Raw genomic sequence first — 21,647 nt, 5'->3', positions numbered from 1 at the left:
TAAATAATTTAGGAAGGTGTTTAGTAAATGAAGATTATTTGACAATCATTTTTCAAATAATTAACTATAGATGTTTGGTAAGTAAAACCAAAAGTGTGATGTTCATGTGCGACGACAAAAATGGACTTGTTTACTATCGGCATTAGTTTTCAATAGTGCTACACACCCAAATTTTTTATTCCAAAAAATTATCCCAAATGATGTGTCATTAATTGAATGGTTGATAATTCTTTACAAGATCCAAGTGAATTAGTTATATTATCTCACCAACCAATTGATAAATGACACATCATTTGGGATAAATTTTTGGAATAAAAAATTTAGGATGTGTAGCATTACCCATTAGTTTTTTATGGCAAATTGCAGTGCATAGAGTAGACAATGAGGAGGTTGCACAAGCTGAAGTGCTCTATGTACTAGAATGGGCAAGAAAGCAGAGTCATATGACAAAAAGTTAATAGATTCCGTCCAATGATTATTCATATTCAATAGTTAGTAGCAGTTAGCATAGGAAAAAGAATAAATAAACATTAATAATTTATTTCAATGAACTTTCTACTCACTCAAAAAATTATACACTTTTTCACATTATTACACTGTCAGAAGCATTTCAATGTAACTTAATTTTTCACTCTTAAACGAATTCCTTGTCTAGTTCTCCACTTATAACAAACACAAGTGGAGAAAAGGAGCATTTCAATGTAGCAATGTTCCTAAATGTTGAGTGATGGTCCTGATGGAGAGATTAAGAAATAAAATCGCTTACAAGTTTAATGAGTGAGTAGAATTTTTTTGTTATGCACACATATATCTATAGTATTACATTTTTATGAATTATTTTGATTATAATAGTTTTAAAGATTTCGATAAAAATGAACTTTTCAAATAATTAACTATCGTTGCACATGAGCATCACACTTTTAACTTTTACTTACCAAACATCCATAGTTAATTATTTGAAAAGTGATTGTCAAATAATCTTCATCTATTAAACACCTTTCTAAATTATTTATAAAGTTGATTTTTTATTTTTTTAAATCAAGGTAGATGTTGACTCCTTGAGAAGCAAAAGTAATCCCAAACACACTCTAAGTTCCAACGACTTTTTAATTGATAGTTATTTACTAAATTTTTAAAGAATTAAATTTCTAAATAACCTATTTTAAAAGGTATTTATCAAATATTTTTTAAATATTAAATTATCAAATAATTATTAATCTGACAATCTAATGCAATCTCAATCATATTCTTAATATTTTTCATCATATCTCTCTTAACGTATGCAATTGGCACCATTTATTTATGCACCTGAAAACCCAACCTGAAAATTTGCAAAAGTAAACCATTTTTCTGAAAGAGTTTAGAGAAAACCAACCACGAAGAACTTGGAATTTGAAAACTAACCCAAATCTGTGCAGCCAGCCATAACGGCGAAAACAAAATAACAAACCCTAAACCCTAAACCCTCTCCCACTTTACGTCTCCTTCTGCTGTGACCGCTAAACTCTCTTAGCTTGAAATTTTCTCCAATTTCCGATTGCAAAAACAACAAAAATAAAAAATAAAAATGGGGATATTCGAGCCGTACAAAGCAATCGGCTACATAACAAGCAGCGTTCCTTTCTCCGTTCAGCGTCTTGGCACCGAAAATTTCGTCACCGTTAGCGTCGGCAAAGCTTTTCACATTTACAATGTATGTACAAACAGCCAACTAATTAGTTCTTTTGCTTGTATACGTTGTAATTGTTCGAAGCAACTGAAAAAAAATTATTTTTTTGTTTCTCTTTTGCAGTGCGCTAAGCTGAATTTGGTCCTTGTTGGCCCTCAATTGCCCAAAAAAATCAGAGCTCTTGCTTCATATCGTGATTACACATTCGCTGCTTATGGTAATCACATTGCTGTTGTTAAACGCGCACATCAGGTATGAATTTCACCCAGTAGAAAAAAAAAATAGAGGTCTCTTTTTTTTCTTTTCCTTTTTTTTTTTCATTTGAGTCATTGAATAAACTAATTATTGTGATTATGGTTCAATAGGTAGCTACTTGGAGTAGGCATAGTGCTAAAGTGAACTTGCTGTTATTATTTGGAGAACATATTCTAAGCATTGACATTGATGGGAATATGTTCATATGGGCATTTAAAGGAATTGAAGAGAATCTTGCTCCGGTTGGGCATGTTAAGTTAGATGATAAGTTTACTCCTACTTGTATAATGCATCCGGATACTTACTTAAACAAGGTAAAGTTTTCATTTTACGGCTTTGTTATTATGGTATGTTTGCGATTGAGTTGCTGCAGCTTTTAACTTTCGTGCTTTCAATATTAAGCATAAGCATAGCAGTTAACAACTTACACTAAGAATGTGTTTCTATTACCTTTTTGTTTTTGTTTTACATGGGGAAGTATGTGACAGGTTATTGTAGGTAGTCAGGAGGGTTCTCTACAGCTTTGGAATATTAGTACAAAGAAAAAGCTTTATGAGTTTAAGGGATGGGGATCATCCATCTCTAGTTGTGTTTCGTCACCTGCACTTGATGTTGTTGCTGTTGGTTGTTCAGATGGGAAAATTCATGTTCATAATGTTCGTTATGATGAGGAGTTGGTTACGTTTACGCATTCTATGAGAGGTGCTGTAACTGCCTTGGCATTCAGCTCAGGTAAGAGTTCAGATATTTGTGTTTATAATTCAATACCATTATTATTGCTACTGTATCTATTGAAGCTAAATTGTTATGTAGCTAGTTGTTCTCTAGCACCATCCATGTTTATTTTTCTTGGGAAACTGATAAAGAAAAAATGTTGAAGAAATTTTCAGTATCTTGGGTTCTCTATTGCAGCTAAAAAATGGTGTCCCATTTCACAGCTATTGCTATTACTTCTTTTGTCCTTTTATATTAAATTAAGCCTCCAGATTCCTATAAATGTGGCCTGCAGTGTCTGTTCTATAATTTTAAGAATTGAAACATTTATATTGTGGTAGAAAAGGATGCCTTTCTATCAGTAACTTGCAAAATACTCCTTTCATACGCTAGGAAGATAAAACAAATCCATGCATTTGATTGATTATCCCTAATTCAGGAAACACTTCTGTGCAGATTCTTCAAGGTCTCCAGAACATTTAAATCTCATCATAGGATAATACCCTCATGATCGTGTGAGAATTATCCTAGACTTAGAAATCTTTTCATTATGTTTTACATTACATGATTGTCCTTTATTGATATTGTGGATGCATGCATAATTTGAATTCTTTGTTGTAATTATAAATAATATGTCATAGTTGCCTGATCACCGATTATGTGTGTCCTAGTTTTCTACTGGTCTTGATGTTTACTTGTGAAATAATCAAGTATTTTTGCTTAATGGTGCACATGTTTAGATGGGCAGCCGCTTCTGGCGTCAGGAGCTTCATCTGGTGTCATAAGCATTTGGAATCTTGAGAAAAGAAGGCTTCAATCAGTCATAAGAGAAGCTCATGACAATGCAATTATTTCATTGCATTTCTTTGCTAACGAGCCTGTGCTGATGAGTGCATCAGCAGACAACTCAATTAAAGTAAGATTATTGATTATCCTTATTCTCTAACTTTCTGATGAACTTCATGGAGAAGAGTTCATAATTATTACAAGTCATAGTCAATTCGGGTAAAATTTAGGTGGCCCCCATAGACTTTTTGTACATATTGTCTTATTGTTTATTCCTCCTTATAAAATGTTGGTTTCTTATGGAAAAAAAATAAACAAATAAATTTGTTGATTGTGGTGCCAAGTCCTGAAAATTGATGAAACCCTAAGTCTGCCTCTTTAAATTTCAAACAATTGTCCATGTGAATGTTAAAGGAAGTTATTCTATTGGATAGTGGGTATGCTAAAAGAATTTGTATCAGTAGCAAAAGTAGTTTAACTTGCAATTGTTGGTTTGCATATCTATCACATTGAATTCAAATAAGTATGTGACATTATATTTCTTGTAGATGTGGATTTTTGACACAACTGACGGAGATCCTCGTCTTTTGCGCTTTCGAAGCGGGCATAGTGCTCCCCCACTTTGCATCAGGTTGGATGTTTCTGGTGTGATTTTAGGCTAAATCATAGTCATAATAGAACATAAGTAAACATTTTCTCATTCCAATCAGTTATACATAGCCCTTCTTGTCCTTTTCTTTTTAATTTGGTATTTTAGAATTCTAGGTCCGTCACTTCTATACAACTTTGTGCCTGTTCTATCTCTTTTCCCCTAAGCTATCAGCTAATGCCGATTCTATTCAATCTGCAAAAATTTTGTTAGGGAAATTGGATGCCATTTTCACTCATTCATTTTTTTTGTATTTTGCTTTCTACTTATGACAGGTTCTATGCCAATGGGAGACACATTCTATCAGCTGGTCAAGATCGTGCATTTCGCCTTTTCTCTGTAATTCAGGTCGGCTTTACTCATCAATAGAATATGAACCTTGGTTTGCTTCAAATATATTTTTCACTGTGCTTGTAGAACTTCTAGCTAACCATTGGAAAAATGCTACTTTACTCATTTTCCCTTTGTAATTTGTATTCACATGATGCCACTTTTTCTATTTTTTGTCGCTATTAGGATCAACAAAGTAGGGAGCTTTCTCAGCGACATGTAGCCAAACGAGCCAGGAAACTCAAAATGAAGGTATGATTGGTGCAATGCCTGTTAGTGTTCAAACTAATTGAGGGCAATAGTTCTTTCTTAATTCAATTTTCTGGCTGTATAAATATTTAATCTGTGAGCAATGTATAATTATGTGAAGATTGGAAGTAGTTATATATTATCCAGAGCTCGTATTCTTAGTTTCATAATTAGGAAAACCCATCCATCAGACGTGTCTAATCCCTCAATACTTGTTGTGAGTCTATTGTAGTTGCATGCAATTTTATATAATTTGATTTCTTCAGTTTCTATTGATGTAATTGAGGCAAAATATTTGTAGTTCTTACTGTTGAATAATCTATTTCACTATGAACTTTATAAATAATCAGTTTCTTATTTTATTTGCTTAATTTTCAGGAAGAGGAGTTGAAATTAAAGCCCGTTATTGCATTTGATTGTGGTATGATCTTCGTTTCAGACTTTTCTTACTTCATTTGTTTTGGTTCAGGTGCTATCTCAGATGGATGCTTCTGATAGTGGGTACAATATCATTGAATGACTTATTTTCTCTAATTTTGACTGATTACATTCAGTTGACCTGTCATGAGAACTATACTTAAGCCATTATGTAGGGGAAATAATCTTGTATAAGATCGGGCTATATGATTAATTTGCTCTTTTAATAGATAAGAAGTTAATTTGACATTTTTCTTCCTTCATGCTTCAGGTTAGTGTAGTTTATCTAGTATATTTAAACAGTTAATCTGTACCGAGAGACTTATCGCTATCTGGGCTTGACATTGGCAATGATTCAAAAGATCACCTGAACACTAGGGGGTGCTTCGAGCATGTTGCTTGATACTTTTATTATGTATTTCATACATTTTCATTGATTCGTTATCGTGATACTTTTCAGATACTATTTATTGCTTTGCCATGCATTTTGAAAGATTCATATTTGAACTCTAGTGCATCTGTTGGGGATGTAATCCATTGTAAATTAAACGATTGTGACCTTGGAATTCATTAGTCTGGTTAATTTATGTTCTAGTTTACCACATTAATGATCATATGAAGAAGTAAGAAATATAGCATTGGAGTCTGAATAAGGAATTGACCAAAAGGCTATTATGCATACCTTTTTCCAGTATGACTTGCTTAGTCAGCTCATTCTGCAAATTAATATGATTTTCCTCCAATTCTGTCAAAATATTTGTCTCAGCTGAAATTAGGGAGCGGGATTGGTGCAACGTTGTTACATGTCATATGGATACTGCACAGGCATATGTGTGGAGGCTTCAAAACTTCGTTCTTGGTGAGCACATCCTGAGACCATGTCCAGAAAATCCAACAGCTGTCAAGGTCTGCATTTCAATCTTCTATTCATCTCCATCTATCATTGTCTAATTATCTTGTTATCTCTTCAATTTTATTTTTTCTGAAATTTGCATTAGACAGATTTTTCACATAACGGCTGTATTGGTTACTGTATTTAGTTATCCCTTGATTGCAGAAATTGTGGGTTAATGAAATCTGAAAATTCAAGGAAATATTTCCTTGAATTCATGGTTCCTTATATTTTATATGGATAGAGATGATGACTTGTTGACTTTTTCTTAATCTGGTAATAGGCCTGCACTATCAGTGCATGTGGAAATTTTGCTGTTCTTGGAACAGCCGGTGGTTGGATTGAACGATTTAACCTTCAATCAGGAATCAGCCGAGGAAGTTATCTGGACATGTCAGAAAGAAGCAACTATGCCCATAATGGTGAAGTGGTTGGAGTTGCTTGTGACTCAACAAATACTCTAATGATTAGTGCTGGATATCACGGTGATATAAAGGTCTGCATTTTTTTCTCCAGATTTGTATGCACTGCTTTCTTTACCACACATGTGATTTACCTGTGTGGTTGTGTGTACGTGCATAAAGGTTTTATTTGGGAGTGAGGTGCTGTAACTATGGAAAAAAGTTGTAATGATGAAACAAAAGTTAATAGTATATAGTAATTATAAATTTTAAATAATAATTCTAACAAAATTATTAAAGAGGTGATAGGTTTTCCATCATACAAGTGAAAAATCACATCAACATAGTTTTCAAGTTATAGTAGTTAATATTTATCAAACACTTTAGTGCTGCCCAACATCAATCCCAAACGGACCCATTGTAGATCTTGTTTCAAAGAACTTTTAACCTCCGATAATGTCAATTAATCTTGATGTGTCTTGTTTTATCTTTGGCAAAAAAATAAATTACATTCCTATGTTTGGATTGACCAAAAATAATATATAACTGTTTTACTTTAGATGACACTATTCCTTCCATCTGCTGCCTTTAGTTTTTGGAGACAGAAGTATAGAGGGTCTAATTCTAAGCGTGTGAACTGGCTGAGTAAAATGGTTTTTTAAGAATGAAATGAGTGTATGGTGGTTTGGAGGTGACCTCTTCCCCATTAGCTCTTCATGGACGATGAGTCTCAACTAATTAAATGAAAACAAATGGTTAGACCAAAAAAAAAAATGGTAATCTCCATTATAGTCTAACAACTAATCAAAAAATGGAAATAAATGATTAACTATTGAATAATAATTACAATCTTAGAACAGATAATGTGAATCAAATGTCCCACTCAAGATTTGTAGAGTTCAAGTTCATTTAATGTTAATTTTTCTTGAAAAACCATTAATTTTAAAAGGTTAAGTTGATTGGAAAGAGTTCCATGATAGAAACTAAGTTCTAAAACATGTCCTCAGATCCATGGTTCAATTCAATTAACAAGCTTGTCGGGTTGATATGCACATTAACACATGCACACCCCTACGTCGCTCCATACAATGGATTGTCCTGTGTTATTCATAGAATGAGCAAATCATGAACAGACCCTTAACTGAAGTGGGCTCTGATAAGATTATGAGTTTTGAATTGTGGATTAAAAAAGGACATAACAATTTGCATTTTAACTATATATTAGTTTTCAGGGGGTGATAGAAATAATTAGGTAGATTTGATACCTGTAGAATTTATTGGAGAATGACTGCAAGGATCTGGATTTCTGTGGTTCCTTTGAAGCCATAAGTGGCCAACTGTCTCGATTCTGCATACGGCAAGTCTCATTTGTGGTCACTGTCAAGTTTTTCTATCATGATGCTCAATAGCTTAAAAATGTGGAAGTATTGTATGGAAACTCATTATTTATAATCCTTGATAAAAATGCTAGAGAATGTTGGTTGGTTTGAACAAAGTTTATGGTGAAGTATTGTATTACTGCTCTAAGATATCCTCTGCAGGTTTGGGATTTCAAGGGACGTGATCTAAAATCCAGATGGGAAGTTGGCTGTTCTTTGGTTAAGATTGTTTACCATCGAGTTAATGGTAATCTGACATCTCTCTCTCTCTCTCTCGCTCTCTCTCACACACAGAAAAAAAGAGGGAAAAAAAAATTAGTGCACCTGGGAACAGATGCCTGGTTTCTCATCTATCTTTCATTATTTCATGTTCATTGGATGATTTTATAATCAAAGGTTGTTTTGAAATAATCTCCAAGGGCTTTTGGCTACTGTGGCGGATGATCTAGTTATCCGTTTGTTTGATGTTGTGGCACTACGTATGGTTCGCAAATTTGAAGGTCACACAGACCGCATTACAGATTTTTGTTTCAGTGAGGATGGGAAATGGCTTTTGTCATCTGGCATGGATGGGAGCCTCAGAATTTGGGATGTTATCTTGGCAAGACAAATTGACGCAATACATGTTGATGTGTCTATCACAGCATTGTCTCTCTCACCAAATATGGATGTTTTAGCAACTGCCCATGTTGATCAGAATGGGGTTTATCTATGGTAAGTTTTCCATCATTTATTACTCATCTTGGATGGTATATTTAATAGAGCATCTGAACACTGGTTGGAATTTTTATCTACTGGACCTCTTCTAGCAGAATTTAATGCATTAAAATGCATTGAGTGATGGCAGTTGCAATGTCAACCAATCTTTTAAAATGTCTGAGGGTGCATCACTTTTTTGGACTACTTTTAATCTAATATTAAATATCTTTAGCTGATAATTATGTCAGGGTTAATCGTTGTATGTTCTCTGGAGATTCAAATATTGATTCTTACGCAAGTGGAAAGGAAATAGTGAGCGTCAAAATGCCATCCGTTTCGTCAGTTGAAGGTTGCCAAGACGAGAATTCTAGCCAGCCTGATGTTCACCGTACAGACAGAGTACCCAAGGACAGTTCTGGTTTACCAACTTTCAAGCAGCAGATCCCAGATTTAGTTACTCTGTCATTATTGCCTAAAAGCCAGTGGCAAAGCTTGATCAATCTGGATATTATTAAGGTCTCTCTTCTCTCTTTTATGCATCTTTGCTTTTCACTTTTTAACCTTTTTATGCAGTGAGAGTTCTTCACATATATTGCAGTTTATTTGTTTCATGTCTCATTGATCAGCATTCAATATTAATTTTGCACACAATCCCATATCTTTCAGGCCCGCAATAAACCAATTGAGCCTCCTAAGAAACCAGAGAAGGCTCCTTTCTTCTTGCCTTCAGTTCCATCCCTTTCAGGAGAAATATTGTTTAAGCCTAGTGAGTCCACTAAGGAGGATACAGAAAACCTTAAGGTGGAAAACAAGACAAAACCTGACATCCCAGTGTCCCAATTTATACAACTTCTTCATTCCTGTGCAGAGATGAAAAATTGTGAGCATGTCTTCCTATATGCTAATCATTTTTTCAACTGAAATTTTCTTTTGCAATTATTATGAAGTACTTTTGCTCAATCTCTTAGATTGCTTACTTTAACGTGTTGCAGTTTCAGCATTTACTGATTATATTAAAAGTCTGTCCCCATCTACTTTGGATATGGAACTTCGAATGCTTCAGATCATTGATCATGATGATCACCAAGAACTTGATAAAAGACCTGAGTATTTATCGATTGAACTGCTTCTGGATTATTTGATTCACGAGATTTCATGCAGAAATAATTTCGAGTTTATACAAGCTGTTATCAGGTTGTTTCTGAAGGTATAAATTTTCCTTTGCTTTTTTATGTCTGCTAATTGTTTTACTAAAATAAGCATTTTTCTTTTGTTATTTAAATTCTTTGTAGCAAAAAATACAGTGATACGTTAGAGATGTGACAAAAGAGTAACACTTTGCATGCCGAGTTCCCAAACTTGTTTTCCAATAATACAGTTGTCTTGGTATCTTATCCATCTTTTTTTGGTCAGATACATGGTGAAACGATACGATGCCACACAAAATTACAGGATAAGGCAAGGAAGCTTCTGGAAGTTCAAAGTGCAGTATGGCAGAAAATTGATAAAATGTTCCAAAGTGCTAGATGCGTGGTCAGTTTCCTCAGCAACTCACAATTATAGGAGTCCTGAGGTATTATTGTATTCAAATATAATTTTGATTTAACACCTTAAATGATTATTTTCTTTTTTAAATGTCATAGGCAGTCACCTCTCTTGCTTCTAATTATAAATCACAGTCACAAATTTTGTATTTAGGACCCCCCTATATATTAGGAACTGCAGATCAGCAAAGGAATTGAGTCTAGCTGTTGGATAAATTCTTCATGTTTGTAATATTTGTAATTTTTGATATTGTATTGAAAGTTTTCACTCATGCAAGTGAAGTGAGGAGTCCTTGAAACAAAGTAGACTGATCTTTATTGTGTGCCGTATGTGCATGTTAGATAAATACATGATGTTTACGGTCTTTGATATAATTGGTTTTAGGCTCTAGTTGGTATTTAGTGTTGTGGCTTAAAATTCACAACATGTTGCGAAATGAAAACTCCAACTGTTGTGTCAAATAAAAGTTATTTGTTATCATTTTTAGAACTTATATTTTTATTACACCATCAGTTGTGCTGCCAAAAAGCTAAAACTAACCGAGCCTTGGAATCCTTAAATGAGTTGCGCAGGTAAAAAGTAAATGAAGGAAAATAATATTTTACACTTGACAGTATGAAAAGAAGGAATTTTGGTAAATAAGCACGTATTTTATATATGTATATTTGATAAGAGTGAATGTATACTTGAATTCAATTCAATTACATGTGGAGTCACATAGTAGATGACTATTTTAATTGCTTTTCTTTAAATTAATTTAATAATTACAATTTATTAAATGAACATTTGTATATTTAAAATTTCTTAGAAGGGAGCAACACACGATTGTAATATGCCCCAACTGCCCAAATCGGACAGATATTTCTCCAAGCCGAGTAACTGATCATACAATTCCTGGTAAAAGATCCCATGATTTCCTGTGCAAAAAAATTAAAAATAACACACATAAGCATGTATAATGATAAAATATATCGTTAAGTTTATATTAATTATAATTATAATTCTTGTTATAGAACTTGTCATCATAGATTATTTACCTGTTGTGGAAAATCACCATTTTCCATTTGTGAATTGATCAGCACCCTAGCAGCACGATGTAATGGGGTTGGATCTCTATGTGCCTAATCCATCAAACAGTAAATGAAATAAAAGAACACGGTCATTAGTGCTAAGATTTTGTTAACTGAATAGATAAAAATATGTACAATTTGAAACTAATTAAAAGGAAAAAAGAAAAATCACCTGGCCAGCTTCGATGAGAGCTAACATTGCCCACGCAGTGTTTACATTATGTGCCTTGTTTCCTTCCAAATTTGTGTAAACCTACACAAAAATTTCATTGAATAAATAAATTTCATTTCCCCGGGCAATTAAGAAACTCAGACCAAGCTAAGAAAATAAAATAAGAGTTGAATGAGTTACCCTATCAACACAAGAAAGGTAGCTTTCTCCCCAGCCACCAGAATCAAGCTGTTTGGATAGCAAGAAATCACAAGCTTTTCTAATGCTCTGGCTGTTTTCATATTTTCTTCCAGAATCCACCAGCCCCTTTATACCGAACCATGTTCCATATGTGAAGCACACTCCCCATGACCCGTACCTAAATTCATAAAATTATTCATGTTAATCGTCAGGATTATGTCAAAACTGTGTCCGAATCAGTTCTATTATAGCACAGCCTGGGGAAAAAAACTCCTGTAAAAGCATACCACGAGCCATCGGGTCGTTGTATGCTCTCAATGAAGTTGGCTCCCTTGGCTATAAATTCTTCAATTTCTCTCCTTCGATGTTTCGGATAATGCTTTGTGAATGATTTTAGGCATTGGATTGTCGATGAAGTGCATTCCACATACTGGTAATCTATAATGCTCTCTCCAAAATTTTCAACTGGATTTAACATCTGCAATTATGGAAACAAATTGTTGAAACTTCAATCAAGTTTTTAATTTTCCTTTCAAAAAATTATTTGAAGCAGAAAGAATCTGCACCTCCATCCAAGCATAAGATCTTGTCCGTTCGTACGATGCAACTCCCCCGCTGCTGTTCTGTAATTTTAAAGAGAAATGTTTATCAATGCAGAGGCTGTGGCATGCAATATTAACTCGATAACGCCACGTCAGTTTGTACACAAAGTCTGTAAGTGGCATATTATTGGTTAACATGTGTGGCCTGAAGTAATACCTGTAAGGACAACACAACATTTACAGCTTCAAATAACCGATTCAATGGTATTGCTTCTCCCACAAGGTCATAAGACATCTCTGATAATAAGACCGACACCTGTAAACAAACCAGAACTACTATTAAGTTATGTTTGACACCGAGCAGTGGCTTTTCATTCACAGTCATTGTGGAATCACTATTAGCTGCCAAGTAAAAGTGGGTGTTTATCAAACACTTTATTCGACGTGCTTTTGAAATTTAGCATATGTCCCATTGGTTAGAAAAGAAATGTAGGCATAAATTTTGGAAAAAGTAAAATATGAGGCAAGAGCGTGAATATATACGTTCAATCCTTCAGCAGTAGTATCAGTTGCAATCCAGCCATTATCGAGACTTGAGAAAGGCCAGCCTTCTTGGAATTCATGGCGATACCAACAACTTGGATCTTCAAAGCTCTTTGTCCGAACCTGATCAAAACAAGTTAATTAAAACATAATAAACAAAATAATTAGTTAGTGTAAATATCAAATGGGTAATTAAACCTTAAATAGCTCAGATTTGGAAGTGAGTTAATTACTTGAGTAGTTTTAATGTAATTGTTTGCTTTCTTTAGCATTGAACCATATTCATCGACAAGGTTCGTAGACAGGATTGCATGAACCGCAAAAGCGGTATCCCATAATTGTGACCCATTGTATGCCTGCAAATCAATAGTTTAATTGAACTTCATTATTAGCTCATGCATTGAGAATTCTCACGTGCGAACTGAAAATCTTGCACGTATGTACATTATAAAATTTAAATATGATTCTTAAGTAATATTGTGAATTTGAATTTTACAACATCCGAATATCTGCAATAGCAAGCTGAGAAATTAAATCTTAGATTCGAACCTGCATTTTCATTCCATCTTCCGCTACCCAGAGATAATCCTTAATTCTTGCAAGGTGATGCTTATAAGCCTCAGAATTAGGGTCTTCAACCCAACGGCAAAGCATGTTTAGTACCTGAATAACAGTGACACGCATTTAACTAATTAATTAGGCCATTCATCTAAAGTATGTTTAGTTCTTTCCTAATTTTGTTCTGTTACAAATTTAATGTGAAGTACCTTGTTGACACCAGCAATGCAGATGTACTGAGTGTTCTCGTCTTCATAGTGAATATGTTTCATGACAGTGTCAAGAGCAATCTGTCTAATTTTAGAAAAAGGCCATTTCTTCAGAAGGGGTTCCGCAACCTTGTGAGAAAAGTTCCATAACATGTCTTGGAACATGGGGTGTTGCCGATAAAGATCCTCCTGCAAAAACATACAACTAATTAATTTTGTCCAATAATTAACACTGTTTATCAGTGATGTTCACGAAATTAAAGTTTTATAATGTTCATTTGAAGCCATAAGAAGAAATCTGGCACCAAATTAAAGAAGAGTTGAATACCTGAGCACAAAGAAATCTGGCACGGTTCCAATCAATTTTCTCATAAGGACGAGTATAGAGCTCTTCTCTTAAACATAAAACAAGAGAGTTGATTTTCCCCACAAATCTTTTTCCGTATAAATACGATGTTGGCAACAGTACCAACCGAGTGTGGCACCACATTCGTCCTGCATATTATTAATAAATCAATTATGTATGTCACATTATATATATGTTACATGTGAACTTTTTTGTCTACCAATTAAGTATTGATTTATAACAACAATAGTAATAGTAACCTGGATGAGTAGGTAAAAAATCAGGGAGAAGCCATGTCTCCGGAGGAATTGGATTATTCCCACTCCAATCATATACACCGAGTACCTACCAAATTTACAAAATAAATCATGTTAAAAACAAAAATAACACTATAATTGACAATGATGATGGTGATGATTTTATTAATATATGTGATTATACCGAAAGCCATATCTTTCCCCATGAAGGAATGTAGGTAGCTCCACCGCGACCAAGAATCCATTTTCGGGCTTTCTCAATAGCGCCATCTCCACCATCCATTCGCTCTCCAAGCAATCTCAGCCCTACGTAGGAAAGTACTGTATTCAACATTGTGCTTTCCCCTTCTATATGCAATCCCCAGCCTCCATCTTCGTTCTATAATACACAGGAAGGCCACATTAGGGAATTGTATGAAATTATTCGTTAATGTTCAACAGAAACTCAGATAAATAAATTTATGAAAATAATAGTAATAGTAATGCAATACCTGATGGTTATATAGATAGCGCAGCATCTCTCGACGATATTCCACTTGTAAAATTGTGTTCAAATCACCCGTTATGTATAAACCGATCACCTGTAACAACAAAATTAATGTAAACATTAATAATTATATTATTAGTTATTTTAATCTGTGAATTGTGTATAAGATTTTTGTGAGTGTTAATGGGTTGAATTATTATAATTTTCTGTAATGGTATAAAAGAGTCGAGGCTCGAAGGTTTTTGTAAAAAATAATAATAATGACCCGCAAAAGTTCTCTAACAGCCTTTCTGATGCTATGCAAATAAATAATAATAATAATATAAAATAATCTATCATATAGGTTGTTTAGTGCTAGTGCAGGTGGCCTCATCAGAAATTATTGCGGAGAATGGGTTCATGGTTTTGGTATGAATATTGGTCATTGCACTATTACTGGGGCGGAGCTTTGGGGTCTATTTCAAGGTTTGCAGCCTGCTTGGAATATTGGGATTCGACAACTGCGAGTTGAAGTTGACAGTCGGTGTACCACTAAGATCCTGGCCACAAATAACAGTCATCCCAATACTTACTCCTCTCTTATTCAGGGAATTAAAAGACTTCTTAATAGGAATTGGCAGGTATCTCTGTCGCACAACTATCGAGAAACTAATTTGCAGCTGATTACCTTGCCAACCAAACTCTTCTTTTGCTTCAACTCCTCCATCCGGAACTCAAGGGTGGCTGTTGCATGATGTATTTGGGTCTGCTTACCCGCGAATGGTTGTTGCCTAGTTTTTAACTAAGCCCTTTTGTTTAAAAAATAAATAAATAAAAAGATCGCATGGACTATGGGCTCCTTAGACTTTAAAGTTTGAAATAATCAATTAATTATTTATAGAAGAAAAATTATTTATTTTTTAGTCTGTCCTTTTTACTCCACGGATCCTCCCATCCCTTATTCACTCAGCCATTTTAAAGCACAATGAAACATTGAAACTTGTCAGAGTGCAAAAATGATAGAGAGATAAAATGCTGACACAAACAGTGTATGGACCTCAGACTTCTTACAGTCGCGAGATTTTACTAATAAAGTCTTATCGTGCGTAGGAGAATTACTGATCAAAATGACACGAAGAATTAAAAAGTAAAAAGTAAAGTACAAAGTAAGGATCATACCAAGCAAGGTAGAAGAAATAAAGGGCCGGCATAGTCACCAGGCCAGAAGCCGTCCTCAGACTGCAGAGTTGAATAGAACCTCAGAGCTCTTCTCAATGTCGTATTTACAGCCTCCTCATTTACTTCTTCTTCACTATTCTCTTCGACTTTCACCTGAGGCAGCTGCCTCTTCATATCACATGGATTCTCTTTTACAAACTACAAAACCAATACGTAATTAATTAAGAGGTTACTTGTTATTAACGCAAAAAAGAAAAAAAAAAACATTAATCACCTGAAGTCTCATTAGAAGATCAGAACTGTGTTTCATTTGAAACCGATTCTTGGTGAAGTCATTGCGAAGTTTTTCAACTTGAGCTAGTTCTTCAGGAGTTCCAAGACTTGGCTCAAACTCCCAAACTTGTCTGCCAACATGATTGTTCAAACTTCTAACCCATGGTTCATTAATCCCTTCTGAAAGTTTCAGCTTCCACATTTTTTTTTCCTAACTTTGCCCTAATTAAATAAACCCACAACTTTAATACTGATGCCTGAGATTGATTTTCTTGGGAAGCAGCTACTTGTGGAGAGAAGAGAGCATTGCTTTCCATTTATATAGGAGAGGGAAAACCACATGAGGATTCATAAACTTATGAGTTACTGTTGTTTTACTTTTTTATTATTTGTATCCTTTGTTGCATTGCATGGCCTGTTATATTCTCGATGCTTAGACCCGACCTTTTCCAATTGAGACAAATCTACAGTCAAAATAAAGTTGCAAGATTTCAAATATGACGTGACTTTTGTTTTATTATTAGAATGAATCACTGCTCACCAATCAAATTTTTTTCTATTATTTTTTCTTTCTCTAGTGTTTCATCTAAACATTACAAATATTTATTATAATTAAATAAATCATGATGAGAACACAGGTTGATTCTTTGTTTGTTTGTTTGTTGTTCTTCTGTATGGTTCATGCTTTGTTTTTAATTTTCATGTTCCACTTCTAACGATTCAAAAGGTTCTTCTTTCGTAGTTAATTAAAAATAATAACAAAAGAACGAATCTTAACGAGATCAATTTATGATCCTACGATATTTCTTATTCATTATCGTAATGAACCAAAATCACGACCACAATTATATAGATGTATGTCAAAAATTATTGTCAGTAGGGAAATTGTCTGTTTCAATTCCCCTACTAAATTAGTATATACCATTTATCTCCTATTTCTTTTTAAAATGTCCAAAAAATTCCTGGTATAAAAAAAAAATTAAGGAAAAGTTGGGTAAATTGGTCATTTTTCGTGATAATTTATCTTGGGAATGTGAAGTATATAAATATTTTAAGAAAAAAATGTTAAAAAATAACATAAAGTACAAGAAAAATATCTTATTATTAATTTTTTATCCACACAGAAACTTATATTTCTTATTTTTTGTATTTGAGTATTTATTTTAATTTCAATTTATATGATTTATTTAATTTATAATAAATATGAATAAAAGTGTATTTAAAAATAAGGTTAATAATGTAAAATTATGATTCCATGCGAGTTATCGGATATTATAAAAACAATAGGAGGTAAGTGGTATATATCGATTCCATTTGGGTGAAACTAGCAATCTCCCCATCTAAATATAACAAGTATTGTGCCCATTATAGTAAGCATGCAATAATGCAAATAAGGTGTAAATTCTTAAATATGTGTGACTGATTAGGGTCCTTTCATTTAAAAATTATAATATAGTAAAAATTTATTAGTGTTTGCACCACAATGAATAAGTATGAGTGAAAGTTTATTCTTCCTTTTTAGAGTTCTTAAGAATACTCACTTAGTACTCGTACATGGGCAGTAGTGTACACATATCATCAATTTTTTAAAACTTAAAAGCTTTGGTAAACTTGAGAAATCTTGTCCAGGCACATTAGTTAGAATAAGTCAAGTCCAAATTCAAATAAAATATACTCTCACAACACGAGGAGATTCAAACTCTCTACATTGAGAAAACCAGCGAGTGATTTGCTTTTTATGTTAAAGGATATAATTTCGTCGATACTCTTCACATTTTGTAATTAGCGTCTGATATAATTTCATCAATTTTCTTTTTTATTAGATCTTATTGGGAGAGAATTCAGTTCGAGCATTAACACTCTGTTTACAGCATGGAAGCTATTCGAGGTTCCATAAATTGATCAAGATGAGAATCTTGCCAAAACAACAACCAGTGGAGAGAAAACTGGAATTTCCACTGCCAATATTTTCGCATGCATTAAACAGTGTTAGAGAATGTCAAAGAAGAATGCAAATCCTCTCAATTGTATCTGCACCACTTGTTTGGGGTATATCTCTGTCTCTGAAAATTGATTTTCAAACTGTGCTCATCTCTATTTTACGATATCAAAGTTAGTCTCCTATAATAGTATTAATAAGTTTGTAATATATATTATAAGTGTTATCTAGTTGAGATGGTAAAATCTAATATTAAGAAATAAGATCTGGGTTTGAACTCTGGTCATATTGATACGGAGGAAATTGAGTTACTATTGGGCTAAACAATAATAAAAAAATTGTACCGTATATTATAGAAAAAAAAAAAAAAGATGTTGTGCATTCACATACGACATTAAAAGCGGGTCATGATAAGTAGTTGATACTGGAGTTTGGATGAATGGGAATTTTACATAGCTGCCAATGGAGTAGGAGGAGATCTTTATTAAGTTATTAAATAAAGATATGGCATTTGGTAGCTTTATAAATATTATCGAGTTAACGCATGGATCGTCAACTTCTTTCCACTAATTGTAGGATCATAATTCTCTCCTGATCTGATCATGTCCTGAGCAAATAACCAGTGAGATCCTTTAAAAAAAAAAAAACCAATCAGTGATTGAGTTATTTGCTAAGAACATGATCAGATCAGAAGAGAATCTTGATTCTCCGGTTAGTGGAAAGAAGTTGACGATTTTAATTCAATTTCAAGACTCCAGAAAAGGTGATAATTATTGCTGCACTAAATTTTAGGGCCCTCAGATTTATTTCATTCATGAACGCGTCTAAAAGTTTTTTTATGATTTATTGGGAAAAACTAGCAGCATATGCCTTTTTTTTTTTCACCCTTAATGGACAAAAGTAGACGTTGATTAATTCAAACTGATGGGAACATGGATACAAGCCTTGCCATTTGCTAAATTAACTAGTTGCTTAATTTGGTGCTGAAAAAGTCAATAATTTTGGCATTTTATTTCATATGCTATGAATCATAAACTATAATCTAGCGTAATTTTAAAAGGTAAAATAACAATTACAATATCCTAATGCCTGTTAGTTCAACTAGTAAAACCTTTAAAATAGTACAAAATGTATGTATAGAGTTCAAATTCCTAATCAATGGTGGAACAAGAATTTTGGTTCCTTGTGTCTTAATGAAAAATATCAAATACTTGGAAGGGTTATAACATAACATTTGTAAAATTGACTTGGGGCCCTAATGAATAAACCGTCAGATTTAGACGCCTAAAAAATAAATATATAAATGAGTTTGCTAAACAAAAAAAATGGGCATAAAAATGATAAAATTTTCAATTTAGTCAAATTTTTGATAGAATTTTTTATCTAGCTTTCTGCAGTCCTAAGAAGAAAAAAGAAAATGGAAAGAAAAGGGACGAAAGCTAATATTCAACATTCTTTGAGTTGATTAATTCATCAACCTATCTTCTGAACTCCTATGATCATTTTTCATCAATATTCTTTGAGTTGATTAAATGCAATTTTTATAGGGACTTGCCAGATTCGAAAACTGGAAAGATCATGATTAATTAGCTAAAATGGGATCAGACTCAAACTGACTATTGGCGTTTGTCTATATATTATCCGAATAAGCTTCCCCGATTTTGCGGAATATTAAGTATCTTGGATTAATGGATGAATTCAATCTTAGGAATAAGTTGGAGTAATTTACCCCAAAACAATAATAATAAATGAATGAATAAATAAATGAAAGAATAGTAAAACGGTACGTTAGCTAAAGTTTCTTCAACAACAAAGATTTTTAAATACTCTCTTTAAAATAATTATAGTGAAATTAAAAAGTCGTGTTTAACTGTTATAATATTCGGACCATCTGTTTTTATTTGTTGTCCGCCTCACAAAGCCATGTAGCCGCTAATTAACAATTTGAATTTGCCAATTCGCTGCTCGGTATACTGCTGAAAGAGTCGTAGGCGGCATTATTTGTGAGCTGCATCATGTAAACTTTTTAATTCAGTAGGTGTTTTATTATTTTTTCCCTCCATCTGAATAAGTCAGCTATTTATAGATTATGCTTAATTTTGGTATATGTATGTATGTATATATATATATATATATATATATATATAGGACAATGTGAATAGGACAATACACCTTGAAGGGGAAGCCATAGAACTTTTGATCATGAAGAAAAGAGATACAATTAAGTCAAATCGAGTCTCCTAGAAGAAGAAGATTGAAGTATTCAACATTGGTAATTATTTAGTATTGGATCATATATAATATTATACTTGTAAGAACAACTGGCAAACGAAGTAGATTAAGTGAAAATATTGATTATAAGTGCTGTGTTTGACATTCTATTAATCTGATTTCAGGTTAATTGCTCATCATATTAAAACTCTCTCCCTCTCTCTTCAAAAAGAAAAAAATAGAATTCACTAATACAAATAAGATTTAGTTATCGATTTCTAAAAATGAAAGGATCTAAGTTGTCTATTTCTAAAATGTTAAGGGTTTAACAATCTATTAGAACAAACCTTAAAACTATAAGTGTATTTGTCCTTTTCTGATTATAAAAATAACCAAATTTATTTAAGATATAGATATGACTTGGGTCATAATTTGACTTGAATGTTGAATAATTCACTACTTATGAACTACTATATTGTATCACATTAATGTTGACTAATTCACTACTTATGAACCACTATATTGTACCACATCACGCGTTCTCCTCACAAGTCAATAATGCTTCAGCGGCACAAGAGTACATGGGCAAAAATCCAAGAGATCAGACACAGAAATTTCGAGCTGTCAAGATTTTCGATGGAAGCGGTTCCACATTCTTGTCTTTCGGCAGAAACAATTTCGGCAAATGCTAGTGAATTTGATCAAGAGTCAAGACCCAGCTACTAATTCCTGTTAAAAATCATTAAAATGCGACGAAGGCGAGGATTAATTTGACCGAGTATTGTTAAAAGCATTTTAACGTTTGAACACTAAAACAAATGTCTTACAAAAGGGATTTGTTGTTATCTCTCTTCGCCATTTGTATGCAATAAAAACAAATGTCTGAAGCATTATTGAATATAGTTTATCGAATCTAAGCTACTGATAGATGTCATGTCACAACCTGCTAGAAATTGTAATTTGGTTTTTGCAACTGTGTAGACATGGTATGAACTACCATGAAGACGAGGTACAATAATTGAATGTGAAAGCATTACCTCTGTGGACTCAAAAGTGAGGGCCTAATAATAATAATAATAATAATAATAATAAAATAAAATAGGTGATGAACATGAAAATTTTATACCCCGCATATGTTCGGTAAGGAGGTGAGTAAAGTCCAAATTTACTTTTTATCCCTTACCTTTCCAAAATTTAAACTTGAGTGGCCAACTAAATAAAACTACTTGAAAATCACTCGACCACAATCTCAAGGGCCTATACTCAAACATATATTTAGGAGTTGGGGATTGTGAAAACAATAATCAACTTGAAAAGGATAACAATAATGTAACAATGTTTTTGTCAAATTTGTGACGAGAACCACCTTTAAGATTAATGGAAACTAAAAAATAATAATAAATAAATAAATAAATAAAAACAAAAACAAAGCTTTTGGGGCATATGTGATATTTCTAAAACATCTGTGAATCTAGTACATTTAAGACAAACTCGAAGGACCTTAGTGAAATTTTACTCATGCAGATGTCAAAATGATAAAATAAAAATCTTCAGTAATGAAATAATATATAGTGGTATTTTTTGCTTATTGTGTAATAATTATCACAAAATTTTAGTTATCAAAAGTGATCTTATAACTCACAACCTTGTATAAATATCAAAACACAACTGATATCTGTCCTAAATCCTAATCTTTTTTCAAGTGGTTTTAAGACTC

At 33.1% G+C, this 21,647-nt stretch overlaps 2 protein-coding genes across 2 annotated transcripts; one reads left to right on the top strand and one right to left on the bottom strand.

The window, feature by feature from the left end:
• The first annotated feature begins 1,287 nt into the window (after positions 1-1,287).
• Positions 1,288-10,363, top strand: LOC18055935 (U3 small nucleolar RNA-associated protein 21 homolog). Its single transcript, XM_006453115.2, has 17 exons — positions 1,288-1,693; positions 1,793-1,921; positions 2,035-2,238; positions 2,413-2,656; positions 3,379-3,554; positions 3,973-4,055; positions 4,349-4,421; positions 4,590-4,655; positions 5,031-5,073; positions 5,836-5,975; positions 6,245-6,457; positions 7,904-7,988; positions 8,161-8,455; positions 8,689-8,956; positions 9,107-9,320; positions 9,433-9,647; positions 9,854-10,363. Exons 1-17 carry the CDS (start codon positions 1,568-1,570, stop codon positions 10,001-10,003), a joined length of 2,724 nt encoding a protein of 907 aa, XP_006453178.1. The 5' UTR covers positions 1,288-1,567; the 3' UTR covers positions 10,004-10,363.
• A 416-nt stretch (positions 10,364-10,779) lies between these two features.
• LOC18055934 (cycloartenol synthase 2) lies at positions 10,780-15,982 on the bottom strand. The gene is made up of 17 exons (XM_024177918.1): positions 15,782-15,982; positions 15,508-15,705; positions 14,354-14,443; positions 14,047-14,241; positions 13,866-13,950; positions 13,588-13,754; positions 13,260-13,448; positions 13,042-13,155; positions 12,726-12,848; positions 12,493-12,615; positions 12,167-12,265; positions 11,974-12,030; positions 11,695-11,885; positions 11,408-11,585; positions 11,228-11,308; positions 11,023-11,106; positions 10,780-10,902 (listed from the first exon to the last, which is right to left on the bottom strand). The coding sequence occupies exons 1-17, from the start codon at positions 15,980-15,982 to the stop codon at positions 10,780-10,782; spliced, it is 2,298 nt and encodes a 765-aa protein (XP_024033686.1).
• Between the last annotated feature and the right edge of the window lie 5,665 nt (positions 15,983-21,647).

The sequence above is a fragment of the Citrus clementina genome, unplaced genomic scaffold (assembly GCF_000493195.1).
Source record: "Citrus clementina cultivar Clemenules unplaced genomic scaffold, Citrus_clementina_v1.0 scaffold_1, whole genome shotgun sequence".
NCBI classification, from domain to species: Eukaryota; Viridiplantae; Streptophyta; class Magnoliopsida; order Sapindales; family Rutaceae; genus Citrus; species Citrus x clementina.
The sequence above is the reverse complement of the archived record's forward strand: the minus strand, read 5'-3'. Positions and strand labels throughout refer to the sequence as shown.

Bases quoted from the DNA above. Each gene is read 5' to 3' on its own strand.
- LOC18055935 (XM_006453115.2), top strand. From the start codon at position 1,568: ATGGGGATATTCGAGCCGTACAAAGCAATCGGCTACATAACAAGCAGC. The intron at 1,922-2,034 runs GTATGAATTTCA...ATGGTTCAATAG, and splicing joins TTGTTAAACGCGCACATCAG to GTAGCTACTTGGAGTAGGCA. The intron at 4,422-4,589 runs GTCGGCTTTACT...TGTCGCTATTAG, and splicing joins GCCTTTTCTCTGTAATTCAG to GATCAACAAAGTAGGGAGCT.
- LOC18055934 (XM_024177918.1), bottom strand. From the start codon at position 15,982: ATGTGGAAGCTGAAACTTTCAGAAGGGATTAATGAACCATGGGTTAGA. The intron at 12,266-12,492 runs GTATATATTCAC...GTTTGTTTACAG, and splicing joins CTACTGCTGAAGGATTGAAC to GTGTCGGTCTTATTATCAGA. The intron at 12,031-12,166 runs GTATTACTTCAG...TTAAAATTACAG, and splicing joins ATGTTGTGTTGTCCTTACAG to AACAGCAGCGGGGGAGTTGC.